The 19091-nt window shown below is 42.2% G+C and overlaps 1 protein-coding gene across 1 annotated transcript in view; it reads right to left on the reverse strand.

The window, feature by feature from the left end:
• Positions 1 to 402: 402 nt before the first annotated feature.
• Positions 403 to 19091, reverse strand: part of LOC138962773 (inhibitor of Bruton tyrosine kinase-like) — a 33265-nt gene continuing 14576 nt past the window's right edge. The window contains exons 14-27 of the mRNA XM_070334722.1: positions 16961 to 17170; positions 16032 to 16282; positions 15213 to 15302; positions 14798 to 14918; positions 14394 to 14490; positions 14092 to 14193; positions 13492 to 13609; positions 11442 to 11502; positions 9549 to 9869; positions 8922 to 9157; positions 7236 to 7391; positions 6582 to 6806; positions 5963 to 6191; positions 403 to 4057 (exon numbers count right to left, since the gene is read on the reverse strand). Of these exons, the coding sequence (XP_070190823.1) occupies positions 3911 to 4057; positions 5963 to 6191; positions 6582 to 6806; positions 7236 to 7391; positions 8922 to 9157; positions 9549 to 9869; positions 11442 to 11502; positions 13492 to 13609; positions 14092 to 14193; positions 14394 to 14490; positions 14798 to 14918; positions 15213 to 15302; positions 16032 to 16282; positions 16961 to 17170 (2364 nt within the window). The 3' untranslated portion in view covers positions 403 to 3910. The remainder of the gene's footprint in view (positions 4058 to 5962; positions 6192 to 6581; positions 6807 to 7235; positions 7392 to 8921; positions 9158 to 9548; positions 9870 to 11441; positions 11503 to 13491; positions 13610 to 14091; positions 14194 to 14393; positions 14491 to 14797; positions 14919 to 15212; positions 15303 to 16031; positions 16283 to 16960; positions 17171 to 19091) is intronic.

Below are 19091 nucleotides of genomic sequence, written 5' to 3' on the forward strand. Positions count from 1 at the left end.
ATAGTTTGAAACTTAGATTTTGCACTGGGCACTAACCAGACTGTTTTGAGAACATTCCCGCAAAAAAAAATTTTGTTGCAAAAACTGGTGGGTTGAAGCATGATTTTTGGCACGGTAACCGCACTATAAGCTGTCGCAACGATCCTGGGAGTTATCAGGGCGAAAAGGAAGCCTGTCTCTTCCTGTGCTTACTGGAGGTATTCCCCCAGAGCGCCCGACATTGTCTGTTTGGTAATGTCTACGTATATATAAATACATGTCAATATGACTTAATTCCCCCTCGTACTGATAACGGCATGGATGTGCCAAGAGTTTATCCAGTACCTTTCTCATGAGAGTAGCCGCTCTGTCTAGGAGGCATAGTTAATTGTGTGTTGTAACAACATCCGTTTAGCAAATATGTTATATTTTCCATAATATGAAATGATAAACATTGTATCCCTTGTATGAACCTGACTAGAGCCAGTGTTATTTAAGGGCGGCCTCTTATTGTTAGGTCCTGTTGTCTACTTCTGAGAACCTAGTCGTAGGATTAGGTGACAACAGTAGAGATGTGGCCTTGTTAAAGGTCAAAGGCTTAGGTTTTGCCTACGAACCAGGAATAAGTAGAGGCATGACAACATTATAGGAAGCTCCCCTGTGAGTATTATTCAGAGCCTTGCTCGATCTTGCATGTTGTGAAAACTCAGCTGAGTGTAATACTCATGTGTTAACAACCAAGTTTATTCATGCCCCTAAGGCATGGTTTCAACTGTATATTATTCATAACATGTCATTCAAGTGTAATGTACATCAATTGTGCACTGGAACAGAACATAAGTATATATGTGTGCCTGTTCTAATTGAATTTGAAGAGCTGTCTCCTGGCACTGTGGTATCAACAGATTTTAGCTGAGTGTAAATCTCAAAGTGTAAACACTTGAGTTTATCCATAAGTTAAATCTTTTACCACTCAGATAGCTGATTTAAACACTCCATGAAAATGGAATTTGTAACATCAACTGACTTCTTTGATACCCTTTGCCAAGAAAAAAAGGATTATATCCCAATAAAGATGTCCCATCTGTGTTTGCATACACTTTAATTCTTCCTTGTCAATTTTAAAAAAAAATTTTTTTTTTTTTTTTTAATATATATATTTATATATATATAATGTGTATGTATGCACGCATACAAGTTTACAAGTTAATCAAGTTAAGTTGGCAAGGAAAGTATTCTTTATCCAATTTGAAGAAGTACCACCACGTGGTCTCTGTGAGTCCACCATGATCATCTGATAAAAATACCAAAACCATAATCTGCCAACCGCAGAAAACATCGTTTCCCAGAAACATAGGAGAGAGAATTACTTGCCTTTCTCTGAGAGTAAAGGAAGTTCCCTCCGTAAAATTCCCGGAGGCGCATATCTCAATCTCAGTGTTTGGTTTTCTTTCCAAGCGGGCGAGGTTTGTTGTTGTTATTCTTCGATACAACCCGCTTTCAGTTCTATCAGCGTTCAAGCGTACTGCGGTCCGTATCTACGCTGCCCGCAAAAGTCATCGCAGTTTGTAATGACCGAAGTATTCATACGCCATATGTAACATTCGCGGGCGCTCTGTGCCTTCAGTTCAATCAGCGTTCAAGCGTACTGCGTTCCGTATCTACGCTGCCCGCAAGAGTCATCGCAGTTTGTAATGACAGAAGTATTCATACGCCGTATGTAACCTTCGCGGGCGCTCGGTACTTTGTACGCCTAAAAATTCGGATCAGAAATGCGCTTCCGGTCGGGATAACGCGCATGGTAAACCTCGCTGTAGTCGATAAAAAGCTGTTAAAACGCAAAAAACTTCCGGGTAATTTCGAAGTTGAAGGTCTTGTTCGTATTCCTACATTGATGTGTAGGGTGACCTGCCGTTGCTTTCCATTGAAAGCGGCAAGGTAAGTTATCGTTCGCGGAGTTCTATTGCGCCAATGAAACCGGTCCAACCGCTGTAAATATCTGTTCGACATTCGTAACGACTGAGTAAAGAATAGTTGTCGTTCAATTGCATGTTCACTATTTAAAAAAGACAAGTAACGGAGCCTGTTAGGCTCTGTGTGTCAACAAGGTATCATTGATGATTGAAGTACCTTCTACTTATGACCAAGTAACTTTGTTACATTTTTAAGCCGTTTCACTTTCATTTTCACGGTTCGTTACGTTGTTCAACGTGATGAATCATTGAATGTATACGGGCGTAGTAATCGCCCTTAAAAAGGAAAGCCCAAACCGTGATTGAAGGTGAATGTTGTAGTTCCTGTGAAGGAAGTCTTCTTAGACGGGAAAGGTCTAAATACACGTCTAGCTCCCCGTAGCAAGAAATTGAAACTGGGGATTATGGGCATTGGCACATGCGCAGAGAGGTACTACCGACAAAGGGAGACTACTCCCCTAAATGGTATACCGACGGAAATCTAGAGTTAGCGACCTTGTTTACAGTCTAGTACTGGTAACATAGGACGCTTCTCAGTCTAGCACTCGTAAGTAAGGTAACTCCTATTAGTTAAATTGAGGTGATGTATTCGAAAGAAATAAATGTAAGTGAAAATTGCAGCCACCAATTCCATAGCTAATACCACCTTAAACAGACAAACATTAAACACTTACGAACCACATTAACAAACACACACACACACACACACCAAACACACACACACCACACCACACCACACAAAACACACACACACACACACACACTTTCTCTTTCTAGATGACAGATGCAATTCGTCTAAATCAAAGCAGTACTGAAAGGTGCAACGTCTTGTCATACATAGCATAAGCAGATTTCCAAGCTGGACACAACAAACTTCTGTTCTCCAGCAGGAAAACGTAATACCCTCCTTTGGTATACAGGCTGGCTTTGGTTCAAACTATGCCCGCCAGCAGCGTGATGATAATACTGTTTGAAGTTCATATTTCATGAAAGCTCTCTATGCTCCTGAACTTGTTTGTTTGTTTGCTTAACGCCCAGCCGACCACGAAGGGCCATATCAGGGCGGTGCTGCTTTGACATATAACACACACAAGACAGAAGTCGCAGCACAGGCTTCATGTCTCACCCAGTCACATTATTCTGACACCGGACCAACCAGTCCTATAGCACTAACCCCATAATGCTAGACGCCAGGCGGAGCAGCCACTAGATTGCCAATTTTAAAGTCTTAGGTATAACCCGGCCGGGGTTCGAACCCACGACCTCCCAATCACGGGGCGGACGCCTTACCACTAGGCCAACCGTGCCGGTCTCCTGAACTTGCTTTGCCACCTGCAGTCCACTGCACGTGAAACAAACAGTCCCCTCTCTGGCATATTTCTTGTACTACCAGGTATTGCCAAAGTGCCTTTTGCTGTCTTTTGTCCGTTTTGTGTCTCACCTGATTTCTGGTGTTTGCTTGTGTGTCTGTCTGCCCACAAATTTAAAATATTCGCCCTGAAGGCCATTTCTTGAACAAAATTGTTAAAGTCCTAACGTATTATAACAGAACACTAACAGCTCCCAAAAGACCAATATGTCCATTTTTTTCAACAATGACAACAAAATCAAACCACAATCTAGAAGGGATTTTTCTTCGGCATGGCAATTCAAAAGTTCTCCTGGCAGCTTTAAAGCTGACAAAAACAGCAAAACCACTCATTAACCGAAACATACAGTCAACTACTTAACAGATGCCTTATCAGGTCATTATTCAAAAACGTCATACAAATGGCAAGGTACAGAACACAATCATACAGGATATCAACAAAGGGTTTGCTAACATTCGGTCAGATAGAACTGAAGAGAACTGAAAAAAACGACACAACTCCAGTCACGCTTGCACATTCATACTGGATATCAACAAAGTATTTGCTGACATTCGGTCAGACAGAACTGAAGAAATGACATTTCTCCAGTCATGTGTGACTGGAAGATGTAGTACGCTTGCGATTCCACAGGGGAGCGGCCATGGGTCCAGAAACTCGCTCAACCGTGATGAACTCGTCAAAGCGCTCATGTGCGTGATAATGCTTCAGCAGTTGAGCAATGGCCTCTTCTTCCATCTGAAATAGAAACAGTTGCTTTGCATAATTATGCATATTTAAGGTGGCATTGAAAGAACTAACAACGTTGGACACTAAGTGTTCTTTGGGAACAAACATTTCTGAGGTTTAATAAACCTTACTGACATTTCTATTAAAAGCAGCCTAAAATCTACACTCTCCTCACACAGGGGTGGGACTCCCTTGTGATGAAAAAAGAGGAAATCCCTTTATTTTAGGGGGGTTCGGGGGCATGCTCCCCCAAAATTTTGTTAAATGGTACATTAAAATCTGTGCAATCTGGTGCATTTTGAGACTAAAATTCAACTCGTTTGGATCAGGTAAAAAAAAGACATTCTCCTCACTCCCCCCCCCCCCCCCCCCCCAATAAAAAACCCAAACCAAACAAAAAAAACCACTTTCACACAACAATGGTAACATTGTAATGGTGCATACTTTTGTTATGAACCATGTATCCATAATCCAATACTGGCAATAGTATGATTCAATGCATTGAAGCTCAAAATGACTATTAGTTATCAGGAGTTTTCAGTCAGCACAATTTAACTCTCAAGCCTCCAGTGTTCTGTTCCATCTTCACTTCTCTCCATATCATTCAGTCAACAAGTTATAGATACTGTGATGAAATGGGACGCGGAAAAATAGATTACTCCAACGGAGTTCGTAAGTTGTGTCCTCGGATATCCACGGATTTGCGGAAAAGTCCCACCCCTGTCATAACAAGTTCTGAAATTCTGTCGGCCCTCAGATTAATTTCTGTTTCAAACATCAAATCACAGACACCCCAAGAACAAATTCCTCGTCCGAACTAGAGACATGCTGGTATCTGAATATTTTTCCCTTGTCAGAAATTCTTCCCTTGTTTTGGCAACTGCAACTGAACGTTCAAATACAGCTACACACTAAACAATTTTTACCAAGGAAGTCAGCTGACGTCCTACAAGCAGGTGTTAATATCCTGTATTTTGAGCATTTTTCTGGTAACTTACCAGAAATGTCCCGGTTAACGCAATCCTTGATAGATGCATGACGGGCGCAGTGGCGTGGTGGTAATCAATCAATCAATCAATCAATGAGGCTTATATCGCGCATATTCCGTGGGTACAGTTCTAGGCGCTCTGCAGTGATGCCGCGTGAGATGAAATTTTATACGGCCAGTAGATTGCAGCCATGTCGGCGCATATTTACCTTTCACGGCCTTATTCTGAGTCACACGGGTATGGTAGACAATTATTAACTGTGCCTAAGCAATTTTGCCAGGAAAGACCCTTTTGTCAATCGTGGGATCTTTAACGTGCACACCCAATGTAGTATACACGGGGGGTGGTTCGGACACCGAAGAGAGTCTGCACACAAAGTTGACTCTGAAATAAAGTAAGACGTTAGCCTCCTAATCGGAAGGTCGTGAGTTCGAATCCCGGTCGCCTGGTGGGTTAATAATTGTTCCGATCTCCCAGGTCAACTTATGTGCAGACCTGCTAGTGACTTAACCCCCTTTGTGTGTACACGCAAGCACAAGATCAAGTGCGCACGGAAAAGATCCTGTAATCCATGTCAGAGTTCGGTGGGTTATGGAAACACGAAAATACCCAGCATGCCCCCTCAACGAAAGCGGAGTGAGCTGACTATGCTCTCCGAGTATAGTGTGGGGAACCCAAATGGGCAAACGAGCTCACACGTAACCAGACTATTCTGGAACGCTGAAGAAGAAGAAGATAGATGCATGAAACAAACCTGAATGAGGTGGAACCACCCTTTTAAGACCACGTAATTTAAGACTCATTCCCTTCTAAACCCCTGTTTTCTTGGACTTTTTGTTCATTACCTCTGTAGATTTATCCTCATTTTTGTTAGACCTGATATTCTCAGATTGTTCAAGGTCTTAAAAGGGGGGTTCCACTGTACCTGAATGAGGTGGAGAGGTTTCTGCGAGGCTTTCTCCAGGCTGCGTTTCTGATGTTCCTGGTCCTCGACAATGGCAGAGAAACAGACGCTGGCGCCAGCTCCCACTGGTGGGCTGGTGGCCGCCAAGCGTTGCCATGGGTTTTCAGGGGGGCTGGAGGCTGCTGGGGGTTCTGTGGGGGTTGACGGGATTGCCTGGGGTTGAGAGGGGGTACGGGCTGGTAGACCCCAGCTGTGGAAACGAAAGATGTACATGAAACACAGCCGAGCTCCAAAAATATGTGGGGGGAATAAACTTTCAAAATCAGCTACAATTCAACCATGATACAATTCCTCTAATAGCCCTGAAGAAAACAAAAGAAGTATGGCAATTCATGTACTTTGAAATGAAGAAAGTCTTCATCCGGTTTGCAAAAAATACTCTGTATGTTCACTCTGCCTGCTTTGTTATCTGCTTTCAATGCAGCTCGCACAATCTCTCAATGATCACACTTCTCTAAACAGACAGACAGACAGACAAAAAGAAGAAAATATGAAAAGTCAAAAAGACAGACAGACAAGACAGACAGAAAGACACACAGACAGAGAGGGCTGATTCATCTAGACCAAAATGAAAGCCTACCTGAAGCTGGTTGCAGACTGTGCTGGATTCTTGGAGACAGGTGTGGGCGGTGATTTACCCATCGAAGCAACACTGTGTTTCACGGCGGCTGCTGACTGACTGGGTGGTGACGTAGCCAGCAGTGCCTGACGAGGCGGAGTGGCCTTCACCACGGGGATTGGCTCGGTGGTTCGTTCCTGCAGCATCAGGTCTCTGAACGACTGCACCACCTTGTTCATCGAGCCCCTGCAAGAAAGCAACAGTGTTTCATCAGAATCCTGTCACTTAACAGTCTGGTCATTTTATATGATTAACACGCTAGTGAAGAATAAAGCATACTGGCTAACGCTAAATACACAACAGCTGTTTGGTAACACCTGGAAATTGGGTGAGCTGCACACACACACACACACACACACACACAAACTCTCTCTTTCTCTCTTGATTCCTGCCTACTTAGCTGAAGCACACCTTTCTGAAGAGATGCAAGCAGAAAAAAGACATGCATAATGTAAATCAACTAAAATCCTACAGACGATTCAAATTACAATCTTTGTTTACTTATGCCCGTGTGGATCAGGCAAGCAGACGCAAGAACATGTCCTACAGACTTCATCTCACCAACAACCTTGACAGTCTAGCATGGCGACAGGAACACAGAAGAAGTTTACTTGCCATGGACACACAGGAGGGGAGGCGACAGGGGGTGAAGACGGGGAAACTGGAGCGTGGCTTGTGTCATGGTTGGCTGATTTCTGGGCCTGGGCGGCTTTGTTCTGCTGCTTCTTCAATTCTTTCCATGAGAACTTGCCGCATCCCTTGGGTTTTGCACTGTACAAAATCAACAGAAAACTAATGGTCATTCTCGGTAGCTCAGATGGTAGAGCAATGGACTTGTGATCTGCAGATCACAGGTTCAAATCCGGGCTGGGACAGACATGGGGAAACTTTATGAACCCTTAGGAAGGGTATCCATGCCCCACCCTCGTGTCACCACAGTGGCATGTATAAGACCTCAATCATTCTGCCATATGTGCACGTAGTTGATTACACCCAAACAAGCACACACCTGGGTAGCATGACTTTGTTGCTGCTAGCTTTTAACTTGAAGGAAGCGACTCGAATTTCCAAGCAATGGGATAATAGAATAATGGACATAGAAATTCTATGGAAAAACTATATGTTGTGGATGTCTTTCCTGGCAAGCTTTCGCTATCTGTTAATCTCCTCAAGTAATGTCACTGAAGTTGTTCTTTAAGTAAATAATCAAGTAGTAAAATGTTGCGAACAACAAGAAAGTCTGTAGAAACAAGTTTTGCCATTTTACTTTTTTTTTTAAAGATGTTTGGTTCATATTCTTTGTAAATGTACTGCCATTTTACTGACTCACTCCCTATCAGACCTGATTTTCTAAGATGTTTGGTTCATACCCTTTGTAAATTGACTGCCATTTTACTGACTCACTCCCTATCAGTCCTGATTTTCTAAGATGTTTGGTTCATATTCTTTGTAAATGTACTGCCATTTTACTGACTCACTCCCTATCAGACCTGATTTTCTAAGATGTTTGGTTCATACCCTTTGTAAATGTACTGCCATTTTACTGACTCACTCCCTATCAGACCTGATTTTCTAAGATGTTTGGTTCATACCCTTTGTAAATTGACTGCCATTTTACTGACTCACTCCCTATCAGTCCTGATTTTCTAAGATGTTTGGTTCATACCCTTTGTAAATGTACTGCCATTTTACTGACCCACTCCCTGATCAGACCTGATTTTCTAAGATGTTTGGTTCATATTCTTTGTAAATGTACTGCCATTTTACTGACTCACTCCCTATCAGACCTGATTTTCTAAGATGTTTGGTTCATACCCTTTGTAAATTGACTGCCATTTTACTGACTCACTCCCTATCAGACCTGATTTTCTAAGATGTTTGGTTCATACCCTTTGTAAATGTACTGCCATTTTACTGACTCACTCCCTATCAGACCTGATTTTCTAAGATGTTTGGTTCATACCCTTTGTAAATTGACTGCCATTTTACTGACTCACTCCCTATCAGTCCTGATTTTCTAAGATGTTTGGTTCATACCCTTTGTAAATGTACTGCCATTTTACTGACTCCCTCCCCTATCAGTCCTGATTTTCTAAGATGTTTGGTTCATACCCTTTGTAAATTGACTGCCATTTTACTGACTCACTCCCTATCAGTCCTGATTTTCTAAGATGTTTGGTTCATACCCTTTGTAAATGTACTGCCATTTTACTGACTCCCTCCCCTATCAGTCCTGATTTTCTAAGATGTTCGAGGTCTTGGAAGGGGAGTCCACTGTAGTACAGAATTCTTCCAGCTCACCTTTGAGTGGATTTCTCTTCCTCTTCCATGATGTTTCTGAGACTGATGCCGCTGGCCGCAGTGGGACTTACTGGACTTTGCCCGCTGGGACTGACAGGACTCGGCAAAGGTTGGCCACCCTGGGTGGTCTCCCTGGTTTTGGTGTCGCACTGCAAGGGGGAGGACAGGTTGAAAGACAGCCAGCGTCGTGACTTGCCGGGTTTCTGAATGGCGACTCCTTTGCTGGGACTGCTTGGCTGTAGTGGGAAGAAAGCCGTACTGTAAGAAGCAATCTGTTCTTTCTCAAGAGCGAAATGTAAAGCTAAAAGGGTCAAGCTTCCGCGTAATAAACACCAATTAAACAGTTCATTTGATTGTTCAGTACTACAATACAGTGGTACCTGCGAAGTGCGGCCCCTCCGATGAGAGGACACCTACAAATAGCATAAGTAAAAGGGATATAGTTGATGTAAATGTTTAACTATGCAGTTCTTACTATCTCATTTGAGGATGAAAGTCGCTTGTTCATTTCAATGCTTGTTATTCTCTCAGGTGCCAGGAGATCGGTTCCGTATAACTCTCGCTTACTCTATTACACATGTTGTATGCATTTAGAGCGCTTACTTCCCTTTGGTTATTTGATCTTACCATCTCATGTCTGCTCTGCACAGACACATCCTCAGTCTCCGTGTCTTCCTCCGACTTGGCGCTGATGTCAGAACTGATGGAAATCCGTCGCTCTGCCATCAACGTACTCGCACTCGGCTTGCTCCCTCCCCCTGCAGGGGGCGTGTCTTCGCTGGCGCTCTTGGTTCGAGTCTGGCGCCGTCTGGACTTGGTCTTCTTGCTAGTAGAGTCACGAGGTTTGGAGGATGGTTCGGCTTCAAACTCCGCCGTCAGTGCGGCGAGGAAGTCTGAATCGGGCCCGTGGCTCCAAGGTGTGATGATGCGACTCGACATTCTATCCACCTGGTGATTAGAAATATATTTTTAGATTTGACACACATTTAGGTACAGTGGAACCCCCCTTTTAAGACCTCAAGCAATCTGAGAAAGTCAGGTCTTACAAAATAGGAAGTCTTAAAATTGGGGTAAGTTTACAATGGTTATATTAAACAGAAAGTCTGATCAAATTACAGAATTATGATGAGCTTACCTGAGTAAGTGAAGTCTAATTGTAGTTTCATCGACCTCAATGTAGAGAGGAAAGGGATTAAAATAGGGTCTGAGAAAGGAGGGAATTTTACACTGGGGGGTCTTAAAAGGGGGGGCGGGGGACCACTGTATTTTGCAGAGAACATTCACAGAAGTAATCAAACAAGTCGCGTAAGGCAAAAATACAACATTTAGTCAAGCTGTCAAACTCACAGAATGAAACTGAACGCACTGCAATTTTTCAGACCATATACTCGTAGCATCGTCAATCCACCGCTCATGGCAAAGGCAGTGAAATTGACAAGAAGAGCGGGGTAGTAGTTGCGCTGAAAAGGATAGCACGCTTTTCTGTACCTCTCTTCGTTTTAACTTTCTGAGCGTGTTTTTAATCCAAACATATCATATCTATATGTTTTGGGAATCAGGAACCGACAAGGAATAAGATGAAAGTGTTTTTAAATTGATTTCGAAAATTTAATTTTGATCATAATTTTAAAATTTTTAATTTTCAGAGCTTGTTTTTAATCCAAATATAACATATTTATATGTTTTTGGAATCAGGAAATGATGAAAAATAAGATGAACGTAAATTTCGATCGTTTAAAAAAAATTTTTTTTTTTACAATGTTTAGATTTTTAAGGACCAAAGTCATTAATTAATTTTTAAGCCACCAAGCTGAAATGCAATACCGAAGTCCGGCCTTTGTCAAAGATTGCTTGGCCAAAATTTCAATCAATTTGATTGAAAAATGAGGGTGTGACAGTGCCGCCTTAACTTTTACAAAAAGACGGATATGACGTCATCAAAGACATTTATCGAAAAAATGAAAAAAACCGTCCGGGGATATCATTCCCAGGAACTCTCATGTGAAATTTCATAAAGATCGGTCCAGTAGTTTAGTCTGAATCGCTCTACTAGAGCGATTCAGACTAAACTACTGGACAGTCTACACACACACACGCACAGACAGACAGACAGACAGACAGACAGACACACACACACCACGACCCTCGTCTCGATTCCCGCTATATGTTAAAACATTTAGTCAAAACTTGACTAAATGTAAAAAGATTGTACAGTATCAAGGAGCAGTGAGAGAGACATGCACCAGTTGCCGTCAAGTCTGCTGATTAACTTGGTTATGCAGCTAGAGCAAAATTGGTCAGTCCTGCATCCACTCCCATTGTTATTTACTTTCCATATAATCCCTCACAATCATGCCTCACTATTTTTACCCTGGCTATTGTAGCTTTGGCAAATAAACAAGACACTGGACAAGATTTTGTTTAACTTATCATTAGGAAGACTACTAGTCTTTTGTACAGAACAGAATGAGGATGCATTTCAACCTACAATTTATACAGAAATAGGGGGAAAATACTTACTGAACTCTTGTAATAGTCTGTAAGCTCTTGCATGGTATCATCACCCACCATGTCTAAACTCCTGGTGAAAAAAGGAAAAACAACAATAGTTACTCCAGTCACACATTTTCATTGGCCTTGTGCTCATACTTTTGCATTCTTTTTAATACTTTCTACCCCACCTATGTTGACCAAGTTTATTTTTAGCCGAGACCAGCTGTGCTGCAGCAGGTCACTCAGAATTGTAGTAACTGTGTAGTAACTGTGTATCAACACGCTGGAATGCAGGCGTTAGATGGACGTTACAGGAAGCGACTGAAGCTAACAGTCTGAGCGGATATATCCGTCCCTGGTCAGATAGAGCCATATGAGTGGGTACAGATATATCCGTACCTGGGAGATGATGAGTTAACCTGCTCAATAACACATATGCAGCATACTTCAGTTCTGAAAAAGTTGTAGAACTACCATAAACAAAAGTGACTGTTCAGTGCAACCTCCCTTTTTATATTTAGTCAAGTTTTGACTAAATATGTTAACATCGAGGGGGAATCGAAACGAGGGTCGTGGTGTATGTGCGTGTGTGCGTGCGTGTGTGCGTGTGTGTGTAGAGCGATTCAGACTAAACTACTGGACCGATCATTATCAAATTTGACATGAGAGTTCCTGGGTATTAAATCCCCGAACGTTTTTTTCATTTTTTTGATGAATGTCTTTGATGACGTCATATCCGGCTTTTCGTGAAAGTTGAGGCGGCACTGTCACGCCCTCATTTTTCAACCAAATTGGTTGAAATTTTGGTCAAGTAATCTTCGACGAAGCCCGGACTTCGGTATTGCATTTCAGCTTGGTGGCTTAAAAATTAATTAATGACTTTGGTCATTAAAAATCTGAAAATTGTAAACAAAAATAAAAATTTAGAAAACGATCCAAATTTACGTTTATCTTATTCTCCATCATTTGCTGATTCCAAAAACATATAAATATGTTATATTCAAATTAAAAACAAGCTCTGAAAATTAAATATATAAAAATTATTATCAAAATTTTTTTTCGAAATCAATTTAAAAACACTTTCATCTTATTCCTTGTCGGTTCCTGATTCCAAAAATATATAGATATGATATGTTTGGATTAAAAACACGCTCAGAAAGTTAAAACGAAGAGAGGTACAGAAAAGCGTGCTATCCTTCTCAGCGCAACGAATACCCCGCTCTTCTTGTCAATTCCACGGGCACTGCCTTTGCCACGGGCGGTGGAGTGACGATGCTACGAGTATACGGTCTTGCTGCGTTGCGTTGCGTTCAGTTTCATTCTGTGAGTTCGACAGCTACTTGACTAAATATTGTATTTTCGCCTTACGCGACTTGTTTAGTTTTACTACCTCTAAACTTCTGAGAAAATCTTGTCTTACAAAGATGGAGTCTTAAGTTTGAGGCAAGTTACAAAGGTTTTGCACAAAAGACTCTTTCTTTATTTGGTGTTTAACGTCGTTTTCAACCGTTCAAGGTTATATCGCGACAGGGAAAGGGGGGGGGGGGGGGGGGGGGGGGGGGGGGGATGGGATAGAGCCACTTGTTAATTGTTTCTTGTTCACAAAAGCACTAATCAAAAAATTGCTCCAGGGGCTTGCAACGTAGTACAATATATGACCTTACTGGGAGAATGCAAGTTTCCAGTACAAAGGACTTAACATTTCTTACATACTGCTTGACTAAAATCTTTACAAACATTGACTATATTCTATACAAGAAACACTTAACAAGGGTAAAAGGAGAAACAGAATCTGTTAGTCGCCTCTTACGACATGCTGGGGAGCATCGGGTAAATTCTTCCCCCTAACCCGCGGGGGGTGGACAAAATACTGAAAAAGCAAGGCCTTAAAAGGTAGGAGGTCTTCATTTAGGGGGTCGCAAAAGGGGGGTTCCACTGCACCTGCTCTCCAGCAATACAGGAAGGTTGAGCGTGATAAACTGCTGACAAATAAAAACCTTGTCTATAACTTGCCAACACACTTGAGTTGCGTCAAAGATGAACGATGACAGTGGAGAACTAGTGTCATTGTGTGTACCTGCTTTCCAGCAATACAGGAAGGTTGAGCGTGATAAACTGCTGACACGCTAAACGCAGCTGCGAAGCGTTGTAGGCTGTAGCGATTTCCAGCAGTTCTCCAACATTCCGCAGTGTCACTGAAACACCAGTTACAGAAACAGTCAGTCTGTCAACATAACTAAACTTCCATTTTAAGATCTCAAACAATCTTAGAACATCAGGTCTTAAAGAGGAGGGAGTCTTAAAATGGAGGGAATCTTAAAATGGAGGGAGTCTTAAAATGGAGGGAGTCTTAAAATGGAGGGAGTCTTAAAATGGAGGGAGTCTTAAAATGGAGGGAGTCTTAAAATGGAGGTAAATTTACAGAGGCAATAAACAATGGCTATTTTCATGTTACTGTAACCCACAAAACTCTGACATTGTTGACATGATCTTTCCCATGCGTACTTGGTCTTGTGCCTTGAATGTACATACAAAGAGGAACAAGGCACTGACAAAGATCGGAAAAATTTCCACTCTAATCCCACAGCCAGGATTTGAACCCCGAACCTTCCATATAGAAGGCTGACGTCTTGACCACAGGCTATTGCATGTGTGTAAGTAGTAGTTGAAGACTCACTCTGGCTCGTCAAGGCCACTTCACACATCTCCTTGAGTCGTTCCACCAGAAGCTGGTCCGCCACAACCAGTACGTTACACACCAATTCCAGGTCCTGGGTTTCTGTGACCAAAAAAAAAACCACGTTAAAATGAACATTAGTCAACTGCATGATTTGTTTCCATCTCCAATACTTTATTATCCCATTGCTGGACAATTTGAGCCGCTTCCTCCCAGTGGAAACAGAATTTTCTGTTCTTTTTTGTTACAGAAATGGAACACGCAAACTATAACAGGTCACCAAGACTTAACAGAAAGCTCACCAGCAACGACTGATGACTCATCCTGGTACACAAAGTCCAGCAGAATTTCCAGAATGTCTCCAGGTATGGGAAGCGACAGGGACTGTGTGTCCGAGGTCTGCACACCACAAAAAGCACAACGTCTATGATCATGCAGGACTACAGTCATGACGAGCTAGGGCTACAGTCTTACAGGCTGATACAGTGGAACCCCCTTTTTGTAAGACACCCCGATTGAAGGCTCCTTCCCTTTTAAGACTAATTTCGCAGATTTTCTGTTCATAACCTTTGTAAATTTACCCCCTCATCGAAGGGGCCTCACATCTCAGGAACCCATGTAATAATTCTTGCAAACAGAAACATTATCATCAGCAAATAACACTGTAAATTGATACAGAAGGATAAGCACAAAAAGAGAAAATTACCTCGATCCATCCACTTCCCAGCATGCTGTGGAAATATTCCAGACGAGCGGCCAACACACACTTGTGACACTGTATGGTGGTACTGTCGTCCGCCCGGATACATACGTCGTACAGCTCTCCCCTGATTAGAAAAAAAGTGTTAACACAGTCCTGTCATACACATTTTCCTGCACACAAAAAAATAAAAAATAAAAATGGTCACAGAACTCAATTTGAGCAACCCTTTGACTTGCTGGTTAAATTTCTTTTGATTTTTGCATTAAAAAAAACATTAAAAAAAACGCCATCTTTCTCACAATGAGGTGGTAGGATTCATTAGCTTTCTATACATGTATTTAATAAACAGTCCGCAAGGAAAAGGCACAAGTTCATCACCTGCTCCAAAGACAACATTTATGGAATAAATCCAACTCACAATTTTGTTCTCTCATACTTGATGTGAGGAGACTGAAGTTTCTTTCCACTTGACTGAATCACGCCGCTTACACACTTGACTGCTTCCAACCTGAAAAAAGCACACACAACAATGCAATTGTCTCAAAGCATATACAGTGGAACCCCTTTTTAAGACCCCTCAATTTAAGACACACAAACCCCCTTCTTTTAAGACCGGGATATTTTGGATTTTCTGTTCATTACCTCTGCAAATTTACCTCCATTTTAAGACTCGCTCTTTATTTTAACCCTGATTTAGTTAGGTTTTTGGAGGTCTTAGATGGGGTTCCACTGTACAAGGATCTACTGGTTGTGCTGATTCCTCTTGTAAAAGAGATCATATAGTAATTAACAAGAATACTTACAAATACAGTTGAACCTGTCTGAAAGGACCACCCAAGGAACCAACACAAAGTGCTCACCCCAAAGGAACCCCAACAAGTTTTGTGTGTGTACAATTTTACCTTTTCATAACAACTCACAACTGCATGTCTTATAAGCGTAGCAGTATCCCAGTAAACACTTATTGTATCAGAATTGCTTACTGTTATATTCTACACACATAAAAACATACACACACAAAAGGTACACTGGGAAGTTAGGACATCCTTAACAATAAACACTCCAAAGGTTTTATAAATCAACTTCTTCTTTTGCATCGGCTGCAACTTATACGTACATAAACACAAGTGGGTTTTTACCCCCAACCTACCCCCCACCCCTCACTTGCCCCCATCCTGCCATTTAGGCAGTCATACTTCGATTTCAGAGGATCACAAATGATCAAACAAACACCCACCTCTTGGACAAGCCTTTCACACCAAATCTGCGTGCCGCTTCCTGCAGGACTTTCACCGGATCTTTCCCCCTCTGTCTTCCTCCTCCTCCCTTCTCGTCCCTCTTCTCCTCCTTCCCGTTCTTTCCTTTCTTCCCGTGCTGGTGCACCTCGTACGCTGACACAGACTTGCCTTCAAACAGGATGTTGTCTGCATCCTCTGTGTGACTCGTGCCATTTCTCACGCCTTGCTTCTGCGGGTGAGTCAAATGTACCTAAAGAGTGACATATAAGATTATTCATCCTACATGCGTGAGAGAGACCACCCATTAGATCAATAAACCATCTCTTTACACGTTTTTAAGCATGAAGTTTACCATGTTAACTGAAAAAGGAAACAAACTTGCATCAGTCTTGAATAGCACTACCGGGAACAGACTACTTCCAATTCAGTTGGGGGGCGACTATCCTCAACCCAGCGGGTCCCCAGGTGGCGGATAGGGGAACGGCCCCCAGATATGGGGGCCAGCTGCGAATATAGAATAAGCAGTCCCGGAACAACTAGCGGCGTCTCTACCAGGACGGGGTGGGTTCGCAGATGGCACTGACTTCCCTATAAAATGCCCTACGTGTCCGATGACGGTTACACTATGCGAGTAAGAGCCGCATTAAAAGCTCTTGCCACGGGGTGGGATCCCCCGGTAAGAAATCCCCCATGTGTTCCCAGGGTTAGGTTTTTGAGCCAGGAACTAAGGGCGGGGTAACCCTGAAAGAAACCTAAGAGCTGAAGTCGGTGGATCTGGACCAACAGGCGCACCTTAACCAACCATAGATCCACGCAAATTCACAATACCGTTTATAATACACATGTACACACGCAGCCACATGCACTTTCACTCAAACACACACAAACAACCATACACACACACACACACACACACTACACAACACACCTTGCTTCCTACGGTGAGAAAGTCACAAGTGTCCGTGTAGATGAACTTCAGCAGCTGCTCCATAACGTCGGGTTCAACATCTGTGACATCAATGACAGGCTTTTCATCAGAAAGGTCTGGTTCTGTCGCCAAGCAGGGGACTTGTTTGCGGAAATAATCTGCACGTGACGCTAGGATGAACATGTGAGCTGGCCACCTGTGCTCACCAACCTGGAATGAAACAATTGAAATTCATGAAAGATTTGAAACATCAGAAAAGAATGCCTTGTATTTCAACTTTTTGATCAGTATTGTGTAATTGGTTTAACTCATTCGCTGCGTGTCGGAACTGGAATTCCGACACCTGTGTTTAGCGTTGGCTGCGTGCCGGTACTTGAGTTCCGACGGATATCACGAATTTTTAACGGTGTAAACGGTCCTGCTGACCAAGGGAAACAACCCCTGCAATGAACTTCTATCTGTCTACAGTGGTACCATTCACTGTAAACAGTTCCTTCCCTTAAATTTTGGGGATTAATAAAAATTTTGTTGACGGTGTGCGACCCACGTGTTTTGACTTTTCCAAGATGGCGGATCGTTCTGCTGAGACGTAGTAACTTGAAAAGAGTGCTAGAACGTGTTATTCAGTACGGTTCTGATCTTGACCTCAGTGATGATGATAGTGGAGATGATATTTTAGATTCTGGTGACGATTTTGTGCCAATGGACGATCATTTGGGTGATGATTCGGGCAATGCAAGTGTCGATCATGACATTGTGTATGATGAACCCATGACGTAGAAAGTTTTTTTGTTTTGCTTCAAATTGGATATTTTGCCTGGATATGAAGACAACAAAAGGTATGTACTTTCAAATGTTTCATATATTTTCTAAAAGAGTAAGTTCCAAACTTTGCAAAAACATAAGGTATGTAAGGTTATCTTGTGTTGTTGATTTGTAATAATTTTTTCAAAATGGCTCTAAATCGCGCGTTGGCAGGGAACACAGGGGAAATTTAGACGCGCAGCGAATGAGTTAAACAAAATTTTATCCTTGAGTACGCTAGTACTAGGGCTCAGCAGACTTTAGTTGTGTGTCTGTCTGTCTCCACTTAACAGCTTATTGCTGGGAAACTACTGGGCGCAGTTCGTTCAAAAGTTGATACACTAACTTGATAATAGGTCCGATTGATCGTATTAAAACTTCATAATGTTACCTGGGACCTAAATGCGAAATAAACCACAAAAACGACTTGGCCGTAGGAGGAGTTTACACCGGCGGGGCAACACGCAGCCATTGACCTGATAGAACAGCCGAACGCGTCACACAAAAATACGTCATGACAAAGTTACACGCAAAGCGAAAGAGACTTTGACGTCATTTACTTTTGTTCAGAATTTTCCGTCTGTTCCTAGCTTGTCAGTGAAGACCTGACGTGAGTAAGCTTACCCAAAACGTCTTTGTTCTCTATTCTCATTGCAGCTGTGAAATAATCAGTCTTGTGTCTCGGTCGTGTAGGTACAGAGTTTGCTTCTGCAATCATTGTGTTCGTGTTGATGACGGCTTCATAAGACAAAATAATAAGTGAATCTATCGCGAGGAAGACGTTTATGTACAAATCACCGAACCCAACCCATTTTTGGGGGTGCGTATCGCTGCATTTTTCTGAAGAATAAACTGCATGTGGTTAATTTCATCCGTTTAATGCTTGTCGAAACATATCTGATCACAGATGAGGTCGCAGTTTGTTGGTTGAATCTATGAATCGGCCAGAGATAGATCTGCATTTCTGGTCAGAAACCAACATTCACACCACAGACATTCCAAACATTTATATTTATTGAGCGAGCCAGTCTGAAGAGTACTCGGGTCCAGCGCGAGCGTTTTTTATTCAATTTTTATCATGACAAAAAAACAATACATGGCTTTTAAGATAACTAACTCAAGCATATCATGCTTATTTTAAGCAATCCTAGTAAGTACATAAAAAAAGGTTGACATGATGGAGGACTAAATACATTAACTCATTTCAGAAAATGATAACAAACAAAAAAAATTTGTTACGCAAACAAACAGAAAAGGGAGGGGGTGGTAGTACAGAAGGTGGAAAAAAATAAATAAATAACACCATGGGGCACGAATGAACAGAAAT

The sequence above is a fragment of the Littorina saxatilis genome, linkage group LG3 (genome assembly GCF_037325665.1).
Source record: "Littorina saxatilis isolate snail1 linkage group LG3, US_GU_Lsax_2.0, whole genome shotgun sequence".
Taxonomy (NCBI): domain Eukaryota; kingdom Metazoa; phylum Mollusca; class Gastropoda; order Littorinimorpha; family Littorinidae; genus Littorina; species Littorina saxatilis.